This window comes from Orcinus orca, chromosome 16 (genome assembly GCF_937001465.1).
Source record: "Orcinus orca chromosome 16, mOrcOrc1.1, whole genome shotgun sequence".
In the NCBI taxonomy this organism is placed as follows: domain Eukaryota; kingdom Metazoa; phylum Chordata; class Mammalia; order Artiodactyla; family Delphinidae; genus Orcinus; species Orcinus orca.
The window spans coordinates 61108655-61133641 of record NC_064574.1 but is presented as its reverse complement, the minus strand read 5'-3'; the positions used below and the strand labels follow the sequence as shown (position 1 = coordinate 61133641).

The 24987-nt window shown below is 41.5% G+C and overlaps 1 protein-coding gene across 1 annotated transcript in view; it reads right to left on the bottom strand.

Moving 5' to 3' along the window:
• Positions 1 to 3508: 3508 nt before the first annotated feature.
• ERCC4 (ERCC excision repair 4, endonuclease catalytic subunit) overlaps positions 3509 to 24987 on the bottom strand; it is a 34681-nt gene continuing 13202 nt past the window's right edge. The window contains exons 5-11 of the mRNA XM_004270165.3: positions 24436 to 24616; positions 23320 to 23448; positions 21945 to 22055; positions 18756 to 19353; positions 16887 to 16979; positions 9936 to 10048; positions 3509 to 7637 (exon numbers count right to left, since the gene is read on the bottom strand). Coding sequence (XP_004270213.1) covers positions 6904 to 7637; positions 9936 to 10048; positions 16887 to 16979; positions 18756 to 19353; positions 21945 to 22055; positions 23320 to 23448; positions 24436 to 24616 — 1959 coding nt within the window. The 3' untranslated portion in view covers positions 3509 to 6903. The remainder of the gene's footprint in view (positions 7638 to 9935; positions 10049 to 16886; positions 16980 to 18755; positions 19354 to 21944; positions 22056 to 23319; positions 23449 to 24435; positions 24617 to 24987) is intronic.

The window sequence follows — 24987 nt, the reverse complement described above, 5'->3', positions numbered from 1 at the left end:
CTTCTCTCACTCGGCTCTGTTCCTTCCTTCTGATCACCTACAAAATCACCTTGGCCGTGGGGCTTGCCCATTGTTCTCTGCATCCGCACCGTCCAGGGCTTCTTTTGGCCCCTCAGTCTGGTGTGTGTCCCGGGATGCCCAGAGCTCTCTGCCTTGCTGCAAACTGAGGCCACCAGTGTTCCTACTGTTCCACTCCTGATGCTGTGGGTCACTCCCTTGAAATTCTCTCCTGCTTTTGATTCTGGTTGCTGCATGATTCAGAATCTTCTTTTTATAGTCTGTCTCCTCTATTGTCTCACTTCCTAAATTTAGGCATTTTCTAAAGTCCTGTCTGTTTCGTACTTGCTTTAACCATTTATCTGATGTCTTCAATTCTCATTTCTAAGCAGTTGTCTACCACATCTTCAGCTGAGACTGTCCACCTGACTATCGGTTATCTCAAAACCAACTTGGTCAAAACTGAGCTTAATCTCCCCAACACAATAGGATCCTTCTCCAGACTCTTTGTTTCTGTTAATGGCTTCATCATTTCCTGAGGCTTAAAGGCTAAGTGTTATTTAGACTCTTCCTAGGCAGATAATTTCTTTGCTATGTTCCATAGACTGTCCTTTGATGCTTCTTCCATTTATGTCCTTCTTTCCATTTCCAAAGCTATCATCTGAGTTCTGGCCATCGGCACCTGTTGCTAGGGTTGTTACAACAGCTTCTGAAATGGTGTTTTCACCTCCAGCCCTTCCTTTGAGGTAGCAAGGTATGGTAGAAGGAAAGCAGGCTTTGAGTTGGAGTCCCACCTCTGCCGTTTACTTCCACTGTGACTTTAATTTCTTAATCCCTGAGTCTTAGTCTTCTCACCTGTAAAGCAGGTATAATCCGTATATTTCAGGGTGTGAGGATTTAATGGGGTAACATACATAAAATACCTGGTGCACTTTAAGTGCTCAACTGATGTTAGTTCCTTTCCATTTCAAACTCACTACTGCCAGACCGAAATCTTAAGACAGACTTCGTGGTCACGTCCTTCCCTTACTCAAGCATTCGTTTTTCTACTGAAATGAGGACAAACTCCTTGAGCCTAGCACTTGAGAGGCTCCTACGGTATGGCCCCCGTGTCTTGTTCCAACTCTGCTGTTCACGACTCTTTCTTTAAACACCATTCTATTTCCCATCTGCTTCTTTGCTAGTGCTCTGGACTGGGACTTAAGTGCACTGTCTGCATCTCCGTCTGATGAAATTCTAGCTGTTCTTTAAGAGTCATCTTGAATTCTATCTTCTCTCTGAGGCCATCCCTGCTCCCTACCATTGGATATGACATCTTCCTCTGGCCCCTGGAGCACCCTCTCTTGTGGCATTTTTATTATTCTACTTGCTCATGTTCTTTGCTTGACGTCTCTTTACTGCACGACTGAATGTCCTTGATGGCACGGACAGTTACAGCACTGAACCCAGGGAGAGCCCTCTGCCTTCTCTCTCTGCCTTATGCAATAAACGCTTTATGCCAAAACCAAACCTGCCTGGTCACGCTTCTCTTCGTCTACCGAGCTTTCTTCTTCCCTAAGCTTCTGCCGGGTGTCACTTTTCCCAGAAACAAAGTTGCACAGGGAAGCAAATCTCTTACTCAGTGAAAGGCATTCTCTCATTGACACCAAAATTCTGGAGGTTATCATTACAGGAAAAGTGTCCCCAAATATCATCTCAAATATACCGCGTCACCATTTCATCAGACCCAGTTTATTTACTATTTTCATGAACCCCAGGAAATTCCCTTGTTTGAAATCACAAGTTGATTTTGTTTACCTGTCTCCCAGGCCCCCAGGGAGCACTGTTGTTTCCGTGTAGAAATACCTGCTTCATGCAAATGGATCCTTGGGAATATCTGAAACTTCTCTTTTTTCTCATTCATGAATCAAGTCTCTTTAACACTGATAATACGACACAGAAAAGGAATTCAGATTAAAGATTCCATTGAGCTTTTGTAAACGGAATGAGAAAGACAGGGCCACTGAACCAGCATGTTAAAATGTGTCTATAGTTCTTAAATATTTAATCAATTTATAGTTTTTAATATTAATGTCTTAGTTCCAAAGTACAGTTCTTAAATATATATATGTATATATATATGTAATAAAATCCGCCTTCTAATTTATAAGGTTTCATTTTAGGATGAATGAGGCTGGAAATATGGATTCATCATTACATGGGAGCTCATGTTGGCAACACCATTTGCAAAGCACAATTTTCAAAAGGTTAAAAACATGACTCTCATACAAATAGAAAAATAACAGAAGTCAAAGATTTTTTTCAATTCAATTAATGAGGAAACCAGTAAGATGTCAAGACTGATTCAAGAGAAAATTCAAGGACCTGGAGATTTGTAGTTGGTCAAAGGAATTAAGAATAAATTTGCTAACAAATGCAAAACTGGTTAATGTCCCACTAGGCAATATTCTTTGTGGTGTTACTGTACAAGAATCATTTGTAATGCTATCAGTTTTCTGCAAATTAACCCCTATTCTTATAAGCTTGCAAAATAGCCTTCCTAATCAGTCAGCAAAAGGTTCCCAGTCCTAGAAAATCAGATAATCCCTGGGCAGCAGAGGTCACTAGGCAACATCCAGGTCTACAGAGTAAGGGTACTCAGTACTCTTTTGGACCTCTTTCCAAGTTTTGCATACCTGCTCTTGACACTTTTCTCTGACAGGTATGGAAACAAACCAATCTGCTTTTTCTGTATTTGTCATTAGATTTATGAAAGGGGACACAAAGCACAGTCTCCCACTCTCCACCGGCCCTCCTTTGCCCCCAGTTTTTCATCATGGGCTGTGGAGTCAAACTGCTTGAGTTCCAATCATGGTTCCATTTACTACTGGGTGACCTTGGAAAAATTACTTAACCTCTCTGTGCCTCAGTTTCATCATTGTAAAAGAGGAATTTAAGTAATAGTACCTTTATGGCTTTACCATGAGGATTAAATGAGATAAAGCACAAATGCTAATACATGTGAGTTATATTACTACTGAGTAAGGGTTCATCATTCTACCAGAGTATTCGGACATTAAAACATTTTGAGAAATAAACTGTCTGACACCTTATGTTAAAGAGGGTTTCGGTTCTACATTTCAAGGCAGAAGCAAAATACTTAAATCACTGAAATGAGTCAATTAGTAAACTAATGATTAACTTGTTTAAGAGGCTACAACAAATTCGCAATGTGTTAAAAGAGTAATTTACTTCTTTTAACTTTAAAAGGAATGTTGAAGGAACAAAAATGTATGAGTCAGGGGTGGCAGGAAATTAATCTTTGTTGAGTTAAGGTGTCCCAGGCATTATACTTACCCCATATTCATTACATTGTCAACAAATGAGTATTTTCAGAAGGAGAATGGTTTTCCCCCTTCCTTAAGGACACATGCTACAAAATGAAAAACAGTAAAGGAAAATAACCAAAAGAAAAATACTCTGATGCCTTAGAAAGTGGGTTTACCAAGCAAGTCAAATGCCAAAGCAGTGGTTCAAAGTGCATTTCAGCTTTAATCGTTTACTCTGCGTAAAAAAAACCAATTAAATATTCTCTGAATTTTAAATTATATTTACCAACACACTGGTAACTATAATGTAATGGGAATATATTCCCTTTCACTATACATGGTTATTTTTACTTTGCCCACAGAATGCTGAGGAGAATACTGAATAAATACACGTTATTAAAACACACACAAACAACTCTGTTACAAATTGATGTAAATGGTTAGGTCTCCCTCCCATACAAATTTTGGCTTATATACCCTTACATCAAAAAAAAACAGTGGTGTAGGCCACCAAATACCCATGGATAAAGATGGTAACTTAAGCACTGAAGTCCAGAATCAGACAGGAAATAGCTATAAACCAAAATAGAAAGCAAAATAATGAAGAGAAGTGACAACTCATGTCAAAGTCTGGGTAAATTTTAATATGCCCAAGCCTGAGAAAAGAATTTTCCTAAAATGTTGGTTCTTAAGGAGACATTTGTAGGTTAAACTGAACACAAAGGAAAAGGGAATTTCCCTAAAGAAGTTTTCTGAGCCAAAAGAAAATCAAATTATGCTTGAAAAACTAAAGCAAAGACTAATAATTCCTGTCTTTCTCCCCTCACCCACCTCTCCAGATTCGCTTCAGTGTAGGTTTTCCTGCTGGAGGCCATTTATTAACTCTATATTCTGTTATCTCAACACAACTGAATCTAGACTTAACCCTCTGTGTCTCAGTGGGTTGATAAATGAGACAATTATTTTCAGTCCCTCATGAGCTGGGAAACTGCATTCTGGACGTGCCCAAACATACGTAGACATAAAGACATACTAAGCCTCAGATTAAAGAAACAGTAACTACTGCCAAAAGGGTATTATTTACGGCCACTATTATAAATGATTTCTTCTTATATAACTTTAAGAAAGTATCAAGAGAGACACTGTGAGTTAAAACTGAAAACGACTTCTCACAATATTTCATATGCTCAAAGTTTTATGCAAAAAACTTTTAACCTAGAATAATGTTGGTCTCAAGTTTTTAAAAAAGGTTTTTAAAAAGCTAAGCATGAGTTCATAAGTAAACTCTATGTTCGTAATTTTGAAAGAAAAAGGCAAAGTTAATAAAATGATGCTAGAAAATAAAGTGATATAGTTTTTTGCAACTGCATGCATTTCTAGTTCTTTGCCAAAGATTCTTAGATTGTAAAAATTTTAAAAGAATTTGGCAAAAGTAAATACATGATGGTTGTATTGAAGGCTTTCCACAACTGGAGACACTAAAATATATTTTAGTTGGGAGAGGAAGTGGCAGTGAGAGCCTTTCAACTATAATGACCATTTTAGAGTTCATTAGACACTATCATTCATAATTCAAACACACATGAGCTGGTGCACTGTCTTAAGATGTCTAGTAGGTACAACAGCAAATAACAGAATTTGGGCGACAGAAGACACTGGCTCTCTAAATACAACTAAGACTGTTTTCTATGTTGTAGCAGATAACAAGGACTGTTTAAAATGGTAGCTTTGAGAGCTTATTTTTGAAAACTTAACTTGGAGTGAAACCCTTACCAAAGAATGTGCTGTTAGGATTTTCCTTTTACGTAATGAAAGAATAAAAGGCAGGTGGAATTATACCAGGAGAAAAAAACAGAAATTACATCTCTCAAGCAGAAGTGCTAGGATAGAGTGAAGCAAAATGATAATAACCATTACTATTTGAGGTGGTATCTATTTTAATGTACTTTTAACTATGACTGAATGCTTAAATAAATAAATGCATACAAAAGTGAAAGTTAACATATGTGCCTGACATTTTTGTTTTCCTATTCTCAAGGGTGTATTTTTAACCCTGGGACAAAATTAGTAGCCCAAATCTTTATTCTGCCTTAAACTAATTTTTTGTTTCTTCTCTCCTCTCCAAGTCACTCTACAGAGTCAGACGATAACAAATATGGCTCCTTGATACCCCTTAATTCATTCTTGTGGTATCCTTGTATAGAGTTCAAAATCCATATACTTCAACATATGTCGACATACCAAGAAATCAAGATGAAAGGTTCGGTTTGGAGATGACAGTTGAAAGACTTCTGTTAAAGTTGAAGACCATTTTGCGTTACATGGTCCACTGTCGACCCCAAGTTCCAACAGTGTAACAAATAAAAACACGGCCGACAAAATGTGACCCTATGTGATGTGGCCAGCAGAACTGATGTATACAGCAGCTCTTGAGGTAAAAACTTACTACACATCACTAAATATGTGAATAATACCTAAGTTAATAATGTTTCAATATAAAAGTTTAAAAACTGCACAAAGATGCTGTGAATGTCCTGTACATATACTTCAGTAAGGACCAGAAGGAGGTTTGGAATGAGACTGTTTTCTTCATGGATTTTCAAATATATATATATTTCTTTAGGATTTTTATATATTCTATGCATTGATCTTCCATCTCCTTACAACCCTTCTGACTCAACTCATGGAAGGAAAATCAAATCTTAAAGGCTGTGGGTCCCTCCTTTGCTTGTGTGCCAGTCCCCACCCAGAGGCGCAGGAGGCTGCTCTGGCACGGGGACGTGGGGGGCGGAGACCCGGGAGAGGACCCGAGCTGGGGGTCCCAGGACAGGTGAGGAGAGGCTGGGAAGGAGGAAGTCTAAGAGACTCTGCTGGGACTTAGGAGGATAAACAGCTATAAAAACGGAGCATTTTCAGGGCTCCTTCACCCACGCCATCCAATTCCGTAAACTGGTAATTCATTTCATGTTTTAAAAATACTGGTTTTGAACAATCCAGTTATAGTTATAGTACGTGCCTCATATCTTCAGGTGATCAGAAGACCAACTGGCCGGTTTTAGAGGTGGCTGCCTTTCTTAAATTAGCAGTAGGAAGTCCCCATGAATTTATCCCAGAGGCAGACAGGTGGGAGAAGCACGCAGCTGAGGAAAACCTGGAGGGGAGAACAGGTCGGCAATGGCAGAGATGTTCCCTTCTCAGTGTCCTGGGAGCCCCTCTGTAGACAAAGGGTAAGAACACGATGGTGCGTTTTCAGTCTGTGGAGGAAACCTAAGTTTCTGCATGTTTCAGAAATGGCCTTCTATAAACACCTGCAGACACTTTCCCTGATCCTGACACCTCATGTAAAAATGGAACGTACTAGACCTGGCAAGGATGGTGCAGGGAAGGAGGAGAGCAGGCGCGGGAAGTAAAAATGATTCCTGAACGCAAAGTTCAGAGCCCAGCCTTGGCCGCTGGTCCCCTGACCCAGGAGACAGCCTAATCATTCAAAGACTGGCAGAGAATGAGCTACTGGGCTAGTAATTAATAAAGACCTGTGAGGGCAGGCAAGGAGCAGCTGAGAAGCATAGTCACAGGATAAGAAAACAGGCACCACTGTTCATTTTTCCATTTTCCCTTTGGAGATGACCTCTGCGTAGGAGGTGTGAATGAAGTCATAGAGCTGCCTGGCATTTGCCGCGTTCCCCAGCAAGAGCACCAGCTTGTCGAGGGACAGGCTTGCTAATTCGGCGATGTTCTTAATGTTGGTCATCAGGGAGCGACAGTTTTTGGCATTTACCCCTGGCATTTTTAACAAGAAGTCCTGGGGACCGGGATTATACTTCTCTGCCTCGGGGAGGGTCTCGGAATCGGCTGTCACGGCCATGGCCGTCGCCGCGTCCGGCTGTGGCTTGTTCTGCTTCAGCCCCTCAAACAGCTCTGCGGTGGCGTGCGGGGAAGGGCACCAGAGGATCCGGAGCCTGGGGAAGTGCAGCGTGAGGAGCGTGAGCTTGGAGCTGATGTCGTTGCCGGAGATCTCCTGATGGAAGGCACCTCGGGACATGAGAGAGAAAGGCTTAGTGGGGTCGAACTCGATCAGAAGCACCGGCCGCTTGTAGTAGCGGGACATGGAGATACACTGGCTGTAGAGGCGGCCATTGTTCAAAGAGCCGATCAAATCACTGACGCTCTTGCGCTCCACGCACATTTCTGGAGTCAGAACGTAGTCTCCGACCTCTAAGGTCACTGGCTCAATGTCAATGCCCCGACGGTGGATCAGAGATGGGAGTTCGCTTCGAAACTCGCGCATGTCCACAACGATACTTTGCTGGGTACCATTCTGTTCCTGGCCGCCTATGAAGAAAAAGAAGCACTTTAAGTAACGTCACTGAGGAATAACTCTCAAAGGTGGCAGAGCACAAAGTTAAAATTCTATGTTTCCGCTGTTAATCTCCGATGCCTGGTTACACGGTATGACATGTTATTCCACACTCTTCCGTATTATAAAAAGGTTTATTTACAGTTTAAGGCTATTTCCCTTAAACTAAATAGAGCTGGTAGGAAGTTGGGGTCTCGTGGTACTTCCTTACTTAGAATTCACAAATACCAGCATTTGCCATCGTCTTCCCTCTGTGGTTCCTCTACGGCAGCGGTCCCCAAGCTTTCTGGCACCAGGGACTGGTTTCGTGGAAGACAGTTTTTCCACGGACGGGGGTGGGATGTGTGGGTGCGGGGGGGCTGGCTCAGGCGGTGATGTGAGCCATGGGGAGCCATGGGGAACTGCAGAGGAAGCTCCACTCACCCGCTGCTCGCCTCCTGCTGGGCAGCCCGGTTCCTAACAGGCTGCAGACCAGTATCGGTCCGTGGCCCAGGGGTTGGGGACCCCTGCTTTATGGTCCCTCACTGTTGCACTGACCACATTTTACTGATCATCGTCGTCCCAATTCCTAGGACACAGTAGATGCTTAGAAATGTTCTCTGCATAAACTGCCTTGTGGACTGCTGTGAAAAAATTTGGAGCTTTTAGTGCTTGTATCCATGAGTCCAGAGACGGGAAAATGCGAGAAGCTGGGAAAAACAGGAGCACAGAGCTTCTCCCACTAACGTGCATATGAATCACCTGGGATGGAGTTAAAGTACCTACTTCTGTAGGTCTGGAATAGGGTCAAAGACCCTGCGTTTCTAACAGGCTCCCACGTGATGCCAACGCTGCTTGTTGAAGGACTCAAAAGTGCTGTTGCAGGCAGAATGGTGGCCCCCTGATGACGTCCATGTCCTAATCCCTGAAACCTGCAAATATGTTACTTTACACGGCAAAGGTGACTTTGGAAATGTGATTAAATTAAGGCTCTCAAGATTGGGAGATTATTCTGTATCATCCAGGTAGGCCCAAGGGTCTTTATAATGAAAGAGGGAAGCAGGAAGCTCAGAGTTGGAGCTGCTGACCTTGAAGTGGGAGGAAGAAGCCATGGGCCAAGGGATGCAGGCGGCCTGGATAACCTGGAAGAGGAAGGGATTCTCCCCTGCAGCCTCCAGGGGGATCGCAGCCCGGCACACACCTTCATTTGAGCTCAGTGAAACCCATTTGGACTTCGGATTGTAAGATAATAATGGTTAGATAATAAATGTGTGTTGTTTCCAGACACTAAGTTTGTGGCAATTTGTTACAGCAGCAAAGGAAAGCTAACACAAGCGCTTAGAGGACTGAACTCGAAAGGGCAGATTTCTGTGAACAGCTTTCTGTGTGGTACCTACTTGCTCCAAACTACCTCATTCATATTGCCTGACATCCTGCTGTTCTGCATGACATGTCCACAGCCTTTTTGAGTTAATAGGAATCTTCTTCAAAAGATACTCTGAGGCAGTGTTTCCCAATACGGTCCAAGGACCACGTCCATCAGACGCTGACCCCATTTCAGATCTATTGATTTGGAATTGCTAGGGACTGGGGTCCGTGAACCTACAGTTTTAACAAGCATCAGAGGTTATTCTTAAGTACGCTAAATTCTGAGACCCACTGCTTTAACTGCGCTGGACCCCACCGAAGGAGAAAAGGGCTCAACTGTATTGTTTTTCCCACGCCTCTTGGCTGAAAGCAGCTGCTGACATGGGAAAACGGGGCCTGGGGCGTGGGACATGGCTAACCCTGCACCACGGTGCACGTGGCATCCAGCAGGTCTTGGTGGAAGCCACTGCTGGGACGCTGCATGGCAGTGAGAGTACCACACACCTGGGATCTGGAAAAGCGCCAAGAAGCAACCAACAAACACAGATATGGAAGTGGGAACGCACCCCAAACAATCCTGACTCTTTATCTAGGGGCAAACTGGCCTCTTCAGGTAAAGGTAAGAACCTAATCACCATTTACAAAAGCTTCTTGGCAAAAGTACATTCTGAATCTCAACCAATGCTGGAGTGTAACTGATTTCCAATGCCGGTGCGTAGATCACAACCCCACTTATCTTACAGCTGAGGAGCCCGAGATCCAGGGAGGACACGTGGCTAGTAAACAGCCAGCTGAGACCAGGGTATGGGAGCAGACAGCCACGTTTAAGAGCTTACCGAGAAAAACCAAGCTTCTGCAGAGAAACTCCGGAACCTCACAGCCTCCTGCACAGGCAGCAGGAGTGCTTGGCAAAGGGCAGGACTCACCGGCTTTGCGTGTGTCGGTGGGAGCACCCGCAGATACACAGCCTCTTACGAGGTCGAGGTTCGTTTCGTCTCTGCCTTCTCTTTCTTCAGGGACAACCATGCTAGCCTTTTCCCTGGGGGTGGGAGAAAAACATCTTCAACATTTCTGAGCTAATTTCAAAATTCCAGATTTTAATCTCTTGTAAATTATAATATACAAAATGATCCACATAACTGAAGTGGTAAAAGAGAATACAGAAAACACTAGAAGTAAATATGCACAGTCAAGTGATGTGTAAAGGAAGCAGAAAGAGCTTCTTGGTTGGGTACTCCTGCTCATCTTCCAGAGTTAAAAAATACTGTTATTTATTTTCTATTCTGTATGTCCTCTAAATACTTTGCGGCATGAAATAAGCATGTGAAAAATGCCACAGAGAGATTATTGAGACTTTTTATTAAAATGCGCTAAATGTGTTACTGAACATTGAAAAGGATTCAAATAATTTATATCCCAATATTTTCAGAGTAATCATAAATAGGATGGTTAAAAATCAATGATTAGGGGGGCTTCCCTGGTGGCGCAGTGGTTAAGAACCTGCCTGCCAATGCAGGGAACATGGGTTTGAGCCCTGGTGCAGGAAGATCCCACATGCCACAGAGTAACTAAGGCCGTGCACCACAACTACTGAGCCTGCGCTCTAGAGCCCGTGAGCCACAACTACTGAGCCCATGTGCCACAACTACTGAAGCCTGTGTGCCTAGAGCCCATGCTCTGCAACAAGAAAAGCCCCCGCTTGCCGCAACTAGAGAAAGCCCATGCACAGCAACGAAGACCCACCTCAGCCAAAAAAATAAAAATAAAAAAATCAATGATTAAAGAAATGAAAACAATACATGGTTAAGCTTTGATTTAAAAAACTCCAGGTGGGAGGCCCCATTAAACACCCTCGGTTTTAAAGGAAAATCAAGATTAATATTAGAAAGCAAATTTCCAACAAAAGATTTAAACAAAAAAATCAACATCTCAGGTTATGTAGTAGAGCAGCATCAATTCACTCACTTGTGCATTTACTTAAAACATTTACAGAGGGCTCCCACATGCTGTGCGAGGTATTTTGGATACAAATACGGTTATTTGTATCCGATAATTCCTGTCTTCAAGGAAGCTCAGTATCTTAAACCCGGTAGATTGACAAGCCTGTACAATCCTAACTCAGATTTGTAATCGAGAACCAGAATCATGGCAAGATCCTCAATAACCACAGGGAGAGGAGGCCAGGTGTGCCATAGTCTTATTTTTCAAAACCAGTAAAAGATGCTATAATCAGTTCAGGAAAGAGCAAGCACTGTGTGTTCCTCTGTAGCAGGCTGACAGAAAAGATGTATAAGGATGGGTCTCTGCCCTTGCTGGGCTTGCAAGTGAGTTTCACGGCAACATGAAAACCATGGAACTGACTGACTGCAATAAAAGAGGCCGGGGAAGGTGAAACAAGAGGAATCTTCATCAGCAACTAATGATTTCAACAAGGGCTCAAACAAAAAGGATTTTCCAATGAAAGGAAATAAAATCAGATGGAGCAATTCCCCAACCACTCTGGATATGTGATGTTTTAGGGCAGGGCACCACGAAGAGATTCCACCAGAGAACAGAAACTCCAAGTTTAAATTCTTTACTATTTGAAACAATATACAAATGCAAGGTTATTAACAGTATAACATTTTATGAATAGATCGCAAGGAGGCAGGCAATAGTTCCCAGTTCTGTGCTCCCTCATCATTCTCAGTACCGCTGTCAAGTGTTGCTGATGAAAGATTCTTTGCAGTGACAATGGCTCTGGCAGCCACTCATTACTGCCCCGTTACACCAACTAGACTCCAGCGGGGGGTAAGGGGCACACCGTTCAAAAAACTTACTGCTCTTAAATTTCTTTTTCTTTTATATTTGGGATCAACATGGGGGATTTTTTTTCTTCTTTATCTCCACTTACCTTACTGGCTAAGCTATCACACATGAGGGCATCCTCATTTCCTGATTAATTTGTAACTGTGGCTGTAGAGCACAGCGCGTTAGAATGCAGACTCTGGGCCCATGTTTCGTGAATTTGAAACCACTTACTGGCTGTGTGACTTTAGGCAAGTTGTTTAATGGTTCTGTCCCTCAATTTCATCTGTAAAATGGGGATGATACTAAAATCTAACCTCGAAGAGACTGTTAAAAGGATCACATAATATATGTAAGGCACTCAGAAGACTGCCTGGCACATAGGAAGCACTATATAAATGTCAGCTGTTATTATAACTGTACTTTTCTTACATGTAGTAACCTCATCCCCTAATTATCCACGATTATGCTAAAAAACAGAAGATTTTCTTTCAAATGATTCCACAACTGTTTCAGTTAATACCGTTAAAAAACAGCTAGTTTACTATGAAATGTTATAACTGCAAACTGAATCTGAGAAAAAAATATATTCTTGAAATGAAACCAGGGTTGTGAAGAAAATAGTTAAGTCTTCCTAATCAGTAACTCAAATTAGTTTAACAGAAATTTGCCATACTTATATTCAGTCTCTTGCTTTCAACATTTGCATAATTTTTCAAGTTACTCTTTGTGATAGACACAAAATAATAATTAAACAATTCAGGTCCCTATTTCCATTTAAAGTACTGTGGTTTCTTAATTTTGCTTTAACATCTTCAGTGATATTTGAATAGCTTGTACAATGTGATAACACAGGGAGGAGACACTGGACTAGAAGTCTCTTCAAATGGGCGTTTATTCAAGCCCTCATGCTAACCCATTTTGTGATATTTTCTAACTGTAAAATTTCAAATAAGCTAATAACCCTTTTCTTTGAAGAGTGGTGACCTCTCCAAAACTATGTATACTCAGAATGTTATTACTAATTTTTTGACGCAGGGAGCATTTTATTAGCAATACTTACAAGTGTAACTTTTTTTCTCTTTACTTGTCATCTGTAATCTACTGATCTCCGGTCCAGTCAAACAGTCCTTTCACTGCCAGTTCGCCTGATTCATTCCTCTCTGGTTATTTTAAATAGTAGCATTGCTTTTCTTCTTACAACATCACTCATGGAGGTCCTGGCAAAAGCACATTCCCTCGGTCTCACATCAAATTTTTCTCTAAGTCCAGGCTTAGTGCAAATGCTCTTTCAGCCATGCACCTCACATATATTTTGCTTTTCAAAACAAACACTTCTCAAATTCCCCAAGTTTTCTGGGAAAGTAAATATCTTAAGATTCTGAACGGCATACTATCTGTGTAATATGGGAAGATCTAACATAATAAGTAGACAATCACCACTGAGAGTTTATAAAATTATGCCAGACCATAGATAAAATGACATCAAAACCTGGTATGAAAATTACTGTAGAGGTTGAAACATAGGAGAAAGTCCGTATCCTCGGTTCTGCTGAGTGAAGTTTCCAGTATGTGCCAGGCTTACCCGAGCTTTGTCACTGAGCCCTTCGAGTGTAAGATCACTTGTATAAGCCGGGAATGGCATGTGGTCCCCAATACCTGGCTACAATCCACTGACGGCACTCTTTTTCTAGGCCAGGTTCTGATGCACTGGAGAAGAGGCAGTCACGGGAAGGAGGCCTGGAGCATAAAACTCACCTACTCAGAGCCTACCAGGCCCCCCTTGGCCACAACACTGTGCAGGAAACGGTTAAGGGAGCAGGCCTGGGCTGCTCAAACCCTGCACATTCCCAAGAAAGGCCTGTCTCCTCAGCTTGTCTTCCCAGAAGCCCTTGGCCAGCTTCTGGGAGTTGAGGTCTGAGCTCTTGGAATACAACGCCTGATAAGAGGGTTTTTATAATGCCTGGGGCCACACGGCACCAGTGTGATCAGATGGTTTATGCCAACAGTGTGATTTCTAGCGAATGCCTGTTTTTGCTCCAGGGAGCTGGAGTCTGTCACTTGAGTACTATGTCTATATGACTGACTCCCAATAAAAACGCTGGACTCCAAGTCTCGGGTAAGCTTTCCTGTGGACGACACTGAGCGTGTGCTGTCACACACTGCCACTGGGAGAATTAAGCACGTTCCTGCGACTTCACTGGGAGAGGACACTCAGCAGCTTATGCTGGATTTTCCTGGTCTTGGCCCCGTGTGTTCTTTCCTTTTGCTGATTTTACTCTGTGTCCTTTTCCCTGTAATAAACCGTAACTACGAGAATACCAGTTTTTCTGACTCCTGGGGGTCCTTCTGGTGAATCACTGAGCCTGAGGGTGGTCTTGGGGACCCTCAACATGAACACCAACAACCTAATCCGAATATTTTAGCTCCATGTGCTCATTTGTGATTTAGAGACAGTTACTTTAATCAGAGAAGCCTTAGGCAAAGGATATTTTAAAAAGAGTGAAGGAGCAATTAGGAGGTACTGGCCCACATCCAGTAGCACCAATTCTTTGATGCCATTTCCTCAATATCTCTTAAATCTGTCCCCTTCTCTCCATCAACCTAATCTTGGCTGCCACCGGTTCTTATCAGACAATTGCAGCAGCTTTCCTGACTACGTCCCTGCTCTATCCATTCCTCAGTTTGACGCCAGAGAGAGCCTTTAAAAAATACTCTATGTCACTTTCCTAATTAGAACTCTTCAGTGCTATCTTACTGGCTACAGAGTCAAGTTCTAAATCCTTAACAGGCCTTGTGCACCTCGGAGCTTTCACACACACCCTTGTTCAACAGAACCCCTGGCCCACCTTGTCCACTTAGCAACCCACCTTGTCCACTTAGCAACCAGCACACATGCTCCATGGGTCAGCTTAAAGGTCATTCCTTCAGTGACACCGTCCCAGACATCCCACACTGGGTCAGATCTCTTTGACAGACTCTCGTAGGATACCCTTTTCTTTTACCTTTGTAGCCTGCCGCCCTCTGCCCATGTCTGTTTATGATATTATTCATAATCATTCAATGTTTGTCTTTTCCACTAGGGGATAAGCTCTAGGAGGCAGGACAGAGCCTTTTTCTGCACCACTGTAACTCCAGCACTTTAACATTAGCACAGGGGATGGCTCATAATAGATGCTCAAGAAGTATCTGTTGACTGTTTGAGTCTTGGGAGATGAAGGTCTAGGAGACACAGAGAGGCGCCAAAAAGCTCTAGATAAGAAGAGGTAGTCTGCATAATACCTGTTTTTTTATAACACTTTCTGGAATACTTTTTCAAAAAGCGTATGTACACACATATAAACTATCCCATAGAGCACATTAATAGAAAATACATGTCTACGAAATGCAAACAGATTCGCAGACATAGAGAACGGACTTCACAAAGGGGAGGGGGCTAGGGGAGGGAAGGATGGGGAATTTGGGATTAGCAGATGCAAACTAGTATATATATAGGATGGATAAACAACAAAGTCCTACTGTATAGCACAGGGAACTATATTCAATATCCTGTGATAAACTATAATGGAAAAGAATATGAAAAAGAATGTACATATATGTATAACTGAATCATTTTGTGTATAGCAGAAATTAACACAACTATGCTTCGATCAAAATTGAAAAAAAAATACATATTTTCATAAGCTGAAAGGACTGACCAATAATTGTAGGGCCAATAGCTGCAAGAATCCATGACTAAGGCATGCCACAATCACAGACGATAGGAAGGGAAGAGAACTGCCCACGAACCGTGCTGAGTTTCTTCAAAGGGACTCAATGACACTGATTCAATAAGCACTCCTGTTTCTGGGAACGCATGCCCTGGATGAACTGGGGTATCTGCATATTTTAAGCATATACTGAGAGCCCACAGCCAGTGTTGAAGGATGGCCGTCCATTTTGAAATTCTGTCTAGGTCCTGGCTAACTGCCACTAAAAATGATTTCTGCCCTCTCGCTGTCACTGATATGTTGCCAATGTCTGAGGCTTGAAAGACTGGTCTGGCCCAGCCACTGCCAGGCCAGGCCATGGTCTCCTCCGGTCTAGCCTTTTCTCTGGCTCGGATCAAGGATGCCCTGTGCAGCCCCCGCCCTGGCTTCTGGGGCTCCTTAGAGAGCATCTGATCCATCTTCTCTCACCAAGCTGCCGTTTCCTTGATAACATCCCTTGGGGGAGGCTATTAGATTTCTCAAACGCTTGCAGGAGTAAGAGGTAGCCATGTAGTGTGTGAATATCTCAATTAGAAACATTTTCCTTACCTTAAACCAAAAGCTTTTTCTATTTGGATTTGGAACATTAAAGGCTACTTATTCTCAAAAAACACACATCTGTTCAGACCAATGTCACACCTTTAAAAAAATATTTTTCCCAGAGTGATTCTATTGATCTGAACTGACCAGGTCATAAAAATATTTCCCAGTTGGGCTTCCCTGGTGGCGCAGTGGTTAAGAGTCTGCCTGCTGATGCAGGGGACATGGGTTCGTGCCTCGGTCCGGGAAGATCCCACATGACGCGGAGTGGCTGGGCCTGTGAGCCGTGGCCGCTGAGCCTGTGCTCCGCAACAGGAGAGGCCACAACAGTGAGAGGCCCGCATACCGCAAAAAAGAAAAAAAAAAAAATTCCCAGTAAACAGTAAAACAGTCACCCACCCAGGGACAATGGAAACTTTACAAGGGAAAAAAAAATGATTCCAAGGGAAGGGAGAAATCTTGTACATGGGGGAGGGGGAGAGAGTGTTTCAGTTCTATTGCTGGTGTTTTATGTTATATTTCTTTATTAACATAAAAGCAGTTTTCTTCACATTTCTATTCTATTAAACCCCTGAAAAGCACCTGGAGATGGTGGAGAAGCAGAGGAAGAGAAAAGGAAGTGTGTATTGATGTATATAAACCCTGGAGTGAATCAGACTACAGGTGTATCTTGATGTGACCCTCCCCAGCAGCTTCCTCTCTCCATCTTTCCTGACGGCTAGTAGATATTCCCCCACTCAGAGAAGCCTCTGGATCTTCAAAGGCCTTTGATTCCTTCATACTGATCTTCTATGTATTTACCTTATGAGTTTTTCAAAAGCTTCCTTTTCTTTCCGCAAAGCAGTGAGATAGCGCTGTTCCTCGGTTGAACCTCCGTATATAAGAAAGTAAACCCTGCAAGTTAAGACAGAACTCTTTTAGGCTGCAAACACATAATTTTTAATCCCTGGAAGGAAGAGCATGGCATTTGAAATCAGCAACCTAGAGTGTTCAAATAATAAATATTTGACTGAGAAGAAAAGGTTCCATTAATCACACACTTACTAAAATTAAGCAGCCTAAACCCCACCTGTTAAAGGTCTCATCACCACATGGTTTTTTTTTTTTTCTTCTTTCATCAAAAGGAGGAGCAGAGTTTAGGTAAACACTGAAATATAACAAAGAGGGATAGAATAATGCTTTCCTCATAACTATAAACAAATCAGAAAACACAATCTTAGCGGCTTCTCTTTTTTCAAATTTTTTCTTTGCATCTCTGCCAAACAATCATTTAAAAAGTTGGATGGTGGTTATAAAGGCCAGTGTATGAAAGTTCATGTTAGGGAAAAATAAACAAATGAAATCTATATGACCTTTACCTTCACAAGTAATTTCTCAGTTCCTTTTTATTCATGTCTTAACAGAACCGAGTCATCACACATTTTATATAAACACACAGACAGAGAAGACATGGATTATATCAAGCTCCTCAAAAAATAATTTGACATATTCTTTTCTCTTAGAAAAGGCCAGCTTTCCTATCTTGTTGGTTGCTAAGAAGCTGAACGAGGCACCTCCTCTGCCCCTTTTCTTCACCTTCTATCAGAGACATTTTCCCTTTTTAGCCCTCGATTTTTCTTTTGGTCTTCATTTTCCTAGTTTATATTTCTTTGAAGTGCGGGCAGGGAAAAAACCATTGGCCAAAGAGTCCAGAGACCTGAGCTCTTCCACGAATGTATCATGTGGCCAAGGGCAAGCCATTCACCATGTCTGGGCCTCAGTTTCCCACTGATGGATCAAGTGGTTGAACTCTGAGGTCCCTTCTGGTTCTGACCTTTTGTTTCTAAATATCACGCTATTCCATATTCAGGCAACAGAGAACTTTTGTGCACACAAGCTATCTCCAATGTTGATCAACAGCAAAGTATGAAAAATTTATCAGCCTATAATTATTTCACCAGCTTTGTCTCATCTCTTCATCCTGCGTTATTTCTGGTCCACCTCCTCCATTCACCTCTACTCTGAAAGGCTGCATTCGTTAAACTGGCTGGAGAGGTTTCTCTTGGCTCTGCTTTTGGTTCAGGCTGAGTTCAGGATATTAACCTTGAGGTTTATTTCCCTCAGATTAACTGGAGAGCCGGAACACTATATTCTTTGGGAGGCATCGTTTTCTCATCTGATATTTCTTGAAACTCAAGAATACATGGTACAATAATTCCCCAAATACTTTAGTTTTATGTGGCTGTAACTTAGAGTCACTTTTTCAGATTTACAAGAAAGACGTTTTAGAATTATGAAATTTAGCTGAGTCATAATTACATTAACATTTGGTAGAAGGTAGGATATTGTAAATTTCCTAGGCTTGTTCAGAGACGGTGCCCCATAGGCTACAACTGATGCATAAAGAATATGGCACAGAACAGCAGAAGAGCAAGTAACAAGAAGGGGGGCATTCCCTCAGATTCCTGGATCCACTACAACATTCGACCTCCTTCCCATGCGTACTTCCCACACTGGTACTTCGCAGACTGATCAGAATGCCAAATAAGGTTTCATAAACTCAACCAACATCATAACAATGTAACGTTAAAGATAAGAAAGCCCATGGGCAACTGGTCTATCTGTGCTAAATCCTAAAGAACTGCAAAACTGAAGCCCATGCAATCGCAGTTCATATTCCTTACAACTTGCCTCAGGGGCTTCCCGGGCCGACTTGCCCTGTAAATTTCAAGCTGACGCACGAAGGTCAGCTCTGCGTCGTACAGGACCACGTATCTTGGCTCCACCTCGTGCAGCACCCGTGTCAGAGCGTAGGGGTCGCTGCAGCCCAGGAGTGGGTGGATAATGGTGAGGGGGTCTTTTATGATTCCATACGCGGCATCAGAGGACACGTTTAAATCAAACTCCTCGTGCTTAATTTCTTCTAAGCAGCTTTCGGGGCTACTGCTTAGGTCTCTCGGACAGCCCTCCTCGACACCCCCCTCCTCCTCCAGTTCTTCAGATTGTTCCATCATCTGAGTTAAAGTCAGCCTTGGTTTCTTCTTTTTGACAGCCCTCTCTTTGGCAGAGGCCCTGTCTTTGTTTCGGAGGCCTTTGGGCCTTCTGTTGGATTTCATAATTCTCTTTGAGCCATCCTCCTTCCTAAACCGCATCCACACATCTTCGGCTTTGCTGTCCTTCTCAAAGGTTTTCCTGTACAGCCTCAACAAGAAGGCCTCTGCTCCGACAGCGATGCACTCTCGCAGCTGGGAACAGGTCCTGTCATCACTTGCGCAAATGAGAACGTGTCCTAAAATTAGAAACAACGTTATGTCCTGATTACCGCACTTGTCGCCCTACCCCACGCACCCCCTCGTCCCTTCCCCCCCAGAGACACAGCTCACCCCTTGGCGCTAAAGATACTTTACAATTTGTTTAAAAAGGGTCTCGGATGCTCATCAAAGGCTTTCGCCTCCCTGGCAGGATTACTGAAATCTTCTGGGTAAAGGTGAAGCCAGAAATATTTAGAGTCTTACGAAAGTATAGCTGTGGTATAATGGAGGCTTTAAAGAAGCTCTTTTTAATTAATAATTTTCCAGAGGATCTGGAAATAGATCTGGAAATACCAAAATAAATTCCAAATGGATTACAGTCAAATGTTAAATGATACATCATGAAAAAAAGATGACTATTCTCCACCTCTCCATATGAAGATGATTTTCCAGGTTTACAAGCAATGGAAGAAATCTCAGAGAAGACTGATATCTGTGAGAAGATATCAACTGATCAATCAATTGACTGACTCTATGAGAATAAAAAACTGCATTAAAAAAAGCTAAAGACAGGCTGCTCCCAAGCCTTTTGAGATGGACCACATTTTGCCTATGGAATGTGCATCTCTAAATAAATCCACTTCTTGCCTAAAAAAAAAAAAAGCTAAAGACAAAAAAACCACTTTATGTAACTATGATAAATGTTAATATCTTTACTACATAAAAAGTTGATACAAACTGAGGACACACTTTAAACCAGCAAAGGAAACTAAGACAATTCACAAAAGAAGAAATGCATCTGAGAAAAAACTGAGCTCCCCAAGCATCAAAATTTGAAACAAGATCACATTTTTCTCCAATCAAATGAATAAAATTGTTATACATATGTAATGTATGTAGATACACACACAAATATATACAGAATCTCCAGTCATTGCTAGCTGGGTTAAAAAAAGATAAGCTCTTATACTTCCAAAAGAAATGAAAATTGATAAAAACTTTCTATAAATCAATGGGGTAATATGTCTTTAGAACTTTAAAAATGTCAGCATCATTTGGCTCATTAATTCTATATCCAGAAATTATATCTACACTATACCTTTAACAATGTGAAACAGAAAATGCACGAAAGAAAACCAGGAAGGAAATATGCCAATGTTAACAGTGGCTGCTAGATGTAATTTTTTCCCCTTCTTTATTCTTTATGCTTTTTTTCTGAGTACACATGTATGACTTTGGGTCTTAAATCACAGCACCATAAGTTCTGGGATAATATCACAGCATAATTACTCATATAAGGATTATGTGCTTGCCTTTATTGCTTTAAAGGAGTTCAAAGTCTCAATAGATTTTTTTTTTTAACATCTTCACTGGAGCACAATTGCCCCACAATGGTGTGTCAGTTTCTGCTCCACAATAAAGTATATCAGCCACACACACACACACATCCCCACATCCCCTCCCTCCTGCGCCTCCCCCCCACCCTCCCCATCCCACCCCTCCCTCCAGCTACCCATCCTACACTTGGTAGTGTGTATACATGTCCATGGCACTCTCTCACCTCGAACCAGCCCACGCCTCCCCGTCCCCGTGTCCCCAAGTCCACTCTCCACGTCTGCGTCTCCACTCCTGTCCTGTCCCTAGGTTCCTCAGAACCGCCCCTTTTTCTTTCTTTTTTCTACATTCCACACACATGCGGCAGCACACGGCACCTGCTCCTCTCCCTCCGACCCACTTCACCCCGCATGACAGACTCCAGGGCCGTCCACCCACCACAAACAGCTCAACTTCGTCTCCTCCCGTGGCTGAGCGACACTCCATTGTGTATATGTGCCACATACTTCCCTCAATAGATACTTTTTTAAATTTAGTTTTATTTTCTACCTGGTTTTATTTTTAAAACTTAATTCAGGTTCAGTCTACAGTTCAGGTTCAGTCTACTAGTATACTTGTGTTTGAAGAGAGTAGCCCCAAAACTTGAAATTTTTTTAGCACTAGGTCAATGTCATTCTATAATACAGTTGAGGCTTCTTTGAAAAGACACTTGCTGAGAACCTAAAACTTAAGCCCATTAGCTTTCTCCTTGAGGATTCCAAATTTAAAGCCTGGTGAATATATATGTAGAGATTTTGCTGCATCTTTTTTTTTTTTAATTGAAGTATAGCTGATTTACAATGTCCTGTGAATTTCTGCTGTACAGCAAAGTGATTCAGTTATACACATACACACACACACACACACACACACACACACACACACTTTTTTATATTCTTTTCCATTACGGTTTAACACAGGATATTGAATATAGTTCCCTGTGCTATACAGTAGGACCTTGTTGTTTTTATCCATTCTATATATGATAGTTGATTAGTTGCATCTTTAAATAGAAGTCCTGAGAACCCAACCAGTAAAACAACCTGCTTTCATGAATATACAGTGATTCAACCTGGAGAAAATCACATCAGATGAACAGATAGGCGCTTGTCACTAAGATTTCAGTGTTCATGGGGCACTTACTCTTCTACATTTGATAAAGAAGATAATAGTATAAATTATTTGTAAAGAGCTAATCAAAAAGACTCATTTGCTAGATTTTGAACGCAAATACCATTATCTCCTTTTTTCCTACCTGGACCACCAAGGGCTTCACTCTCCTTATTCTCTGCCTCAATTTCTTTCAATACTTCCGAGAGTGCCTCCCATTTTGGGTTGTTTTCTAGGACCAGTTCCTTTCTTGTTTCTGTATAGAAATAAAAGACAACCTCATTCTATGTGATAATATTTATCTATAAAGTATTCCAAAGGCTTTTAAGACAACAGATAACACAGGCATCACTCCATAAACCCACTCCTTTGTGCGTCTTTCATAATACTCTATAGATAGAATCTGCTTCTTTGAGAAAGGTCTCCTTATGGTCTAAATGAAGACACCTCAAACCAACATTAACACAGGTTCCATAATGCCTTGAGAGAAAGTGATATGAGTGGTCACTAATAAGAGATGATTATGTGTTAGTTGTCAACTGTGACATTATATATAAACTGCTACACAAAATAAAGGACTTGGTATTTCTTATTTCTAAAATAACAGTATTTATTATTTCTAAAATCCCCAAGATTTTCACAATCTTGAACATGGGATATAAGCAGACAACAATAAAACTTTTATTTCTGTAAGTACTCAAACATATTACTAATGCATTTAATTAAGTTTTGAAACAGACCTTTGAACTAGGCAGAAAGTAAACATTAACCCTATCCCATGCTTTAAAAAACCAACGATATTTATTATACTTACTAGATGAGTGTGAAATAAAACCTATTATTTGCCTCATTCTAGTATTTATGTCCCCTAAAAGCTAAAAGGGATGTTAAAATGTCCCACTAAGACTTCAAGTGCCCAAATAGTAATTATTCCGAAGTTAAAAAAAAAATCTATAATTCTTATGTAGTAGTAAGAATACTCTTTTTTGCGTTATGTCTTAGTTGCGGCATGCAGGATCTTTCGTTGCAGCACGCGGGCTCCTCACTGTGGTGCACGGGCTTCTGTCTAGTTGTGGCGCGGGGGTTTTCTCTCTCTAGTTGTGGCACACGGGCTCCAGAGCGCATGGACTCTGTAGTTGGCGGCACACAGGCTCATTAATTGAGGCATGTGAGCTCAGTTGTGGGACGCAGGCTCAGTTGCCCCGCGGCATGTGGGAATCTTAGTTCCCTGACCAGGGACTGAACCCGCGTCCCCTGCATTGGAAGGCGGATTCTTTACCACTGGACCACCAGGGAAGTCCTAGCAAGAATACTCTTGACTGATATTTGGCATTTGTTATTTGGAATCCCCTGGCAATGAATCCATACCAAATACTTTTACCATACATTATATATGTTACACGCAGTTACACATTCTTCACACAGCCGAAGGAGATTTACAGTTATACTGTAACTTGATAAGCATTTCCACACCAAATACTTAAATAAAAGACATTTGAAGACTTAAGCATACAAGATACCTTGCTCTTCTTTAATCTCCAGTTTTTCAGGCAGTTTGCCTTTTTTACTCATTTTGGCATCTGGAACATGATAAACCCTTGCTCGAGCATTTATAAACATTGAGGTGCTGGAGTCAAGAAACAGCCAACCTAATAAGTTTAAAAAAAAAAAGCCTTCAATTTATAGTTTACTTCAGAGAATCTCTGAAGGTCACATGACCTGTTTATCAACCGGTCACCAGCTTATTCATCCCCCAACCACACCTTCTCCCTTGTTATGGTCTCTGTCACTGTTTGGCTAGACTGTGGTTTTCAAAGTGCAGCCTATAGACCCCTGGGGGCCCCCAAGCTGTTTTTTTGAGGTCTGTGACCTCAAAACTACTCTCATAATAATACTAACTCATTATTTGACTTTTTTCCACTGTGTTGACATTTCCAATAATGGTGCAGAAGCATTGGCAGGTATGGCTGCTGGCGTCCAAGCACAGATAAAGGCAGTGGAACCCAAAGCGTACTAGCAGTCAATATGTTCCTCAATGCTACACATTTGTAGTTTATGACTCGAGAATATTCCTGGTGAAGCAGTTAAGAAACATTATTTGTATTAAATCTTGGCCCCAGGGCCCCTGGACCACACTTTAGAAAACACTGGTTTAGCCAGACAGTGAGAAAGATCATGGTAGTGGGGGAAGGATGTGACTTGTAAAAAAACAAGATGGCGGACAGCCACGTATGTATGTTTCCCTACAAACCTCTTCTCATTCTTCACCACTTCAGCTGATGAAACTCCATATTCCCTTCCTGTTTCTTCAGGGAATATTAATTTTAAGTTCATAACAACTAAACTTCCAGAACACAACCTATTTCTAAGTTGGGGACTGCCTGTGATATACACAGTCTTTTCTAGAAATAAAATCTCTTGTAATGGATATGAATATTTATTATTATACAGAAGTAGGTGGAAACATTAGCTATCAATAAAACCTACATCCTTGTGCTGTGAACATAAAACGTAATTTGAAATCTTACTATACCATGTAGCTGAATATAGCACTCCCCACACCTGATTCCCCCCAAAAATCCAGTACTTTATTCAAATGAGCTCTTAGGATAAATATTAATATTTTTATCTCCCACCTGAATTCTGACCAAATGCCTTCTCTGTTGCTTTGAGAGATTCCAGAAGATTAAGAAATGTGATGCAATCATACTGAGAGAGATATTGCAGCAAAGTTCGTAATATCTTCAAATCCTGAACCAAGGATTTAGTCTTGGCTCCAAGCTGGTGCCACAAAGGATCCAGATAATGGCGGATTGTCTAAAACAAGAAAAAAATTAGAACTGCTAAAAGATGTTCTATATAGCTAAAATTAATACAAATTATACTTTCAACAAACATTATCCCTTGTATACATAAAAATGGTTAAACTGGTAAACTCTGTTATGTATATTTTGCCACAATAATAAAACATTATCTCCCAAGGAAGTGAATAGAAAATTTAAGTTCATAAGATTCTAATAATAATGTTTAATTTTTCAAATATAAAGCAGAGTGTCATCACTAGAATCTTTATGATCAGATAGAGTCAATTCATAGTTACCCATATTTACATTATTAGGAGAAAAAAGGCCTGATAAACATCAGATGATCATTTATTTGCTTTTATGAAGAATGAAAGCATGTAGCTC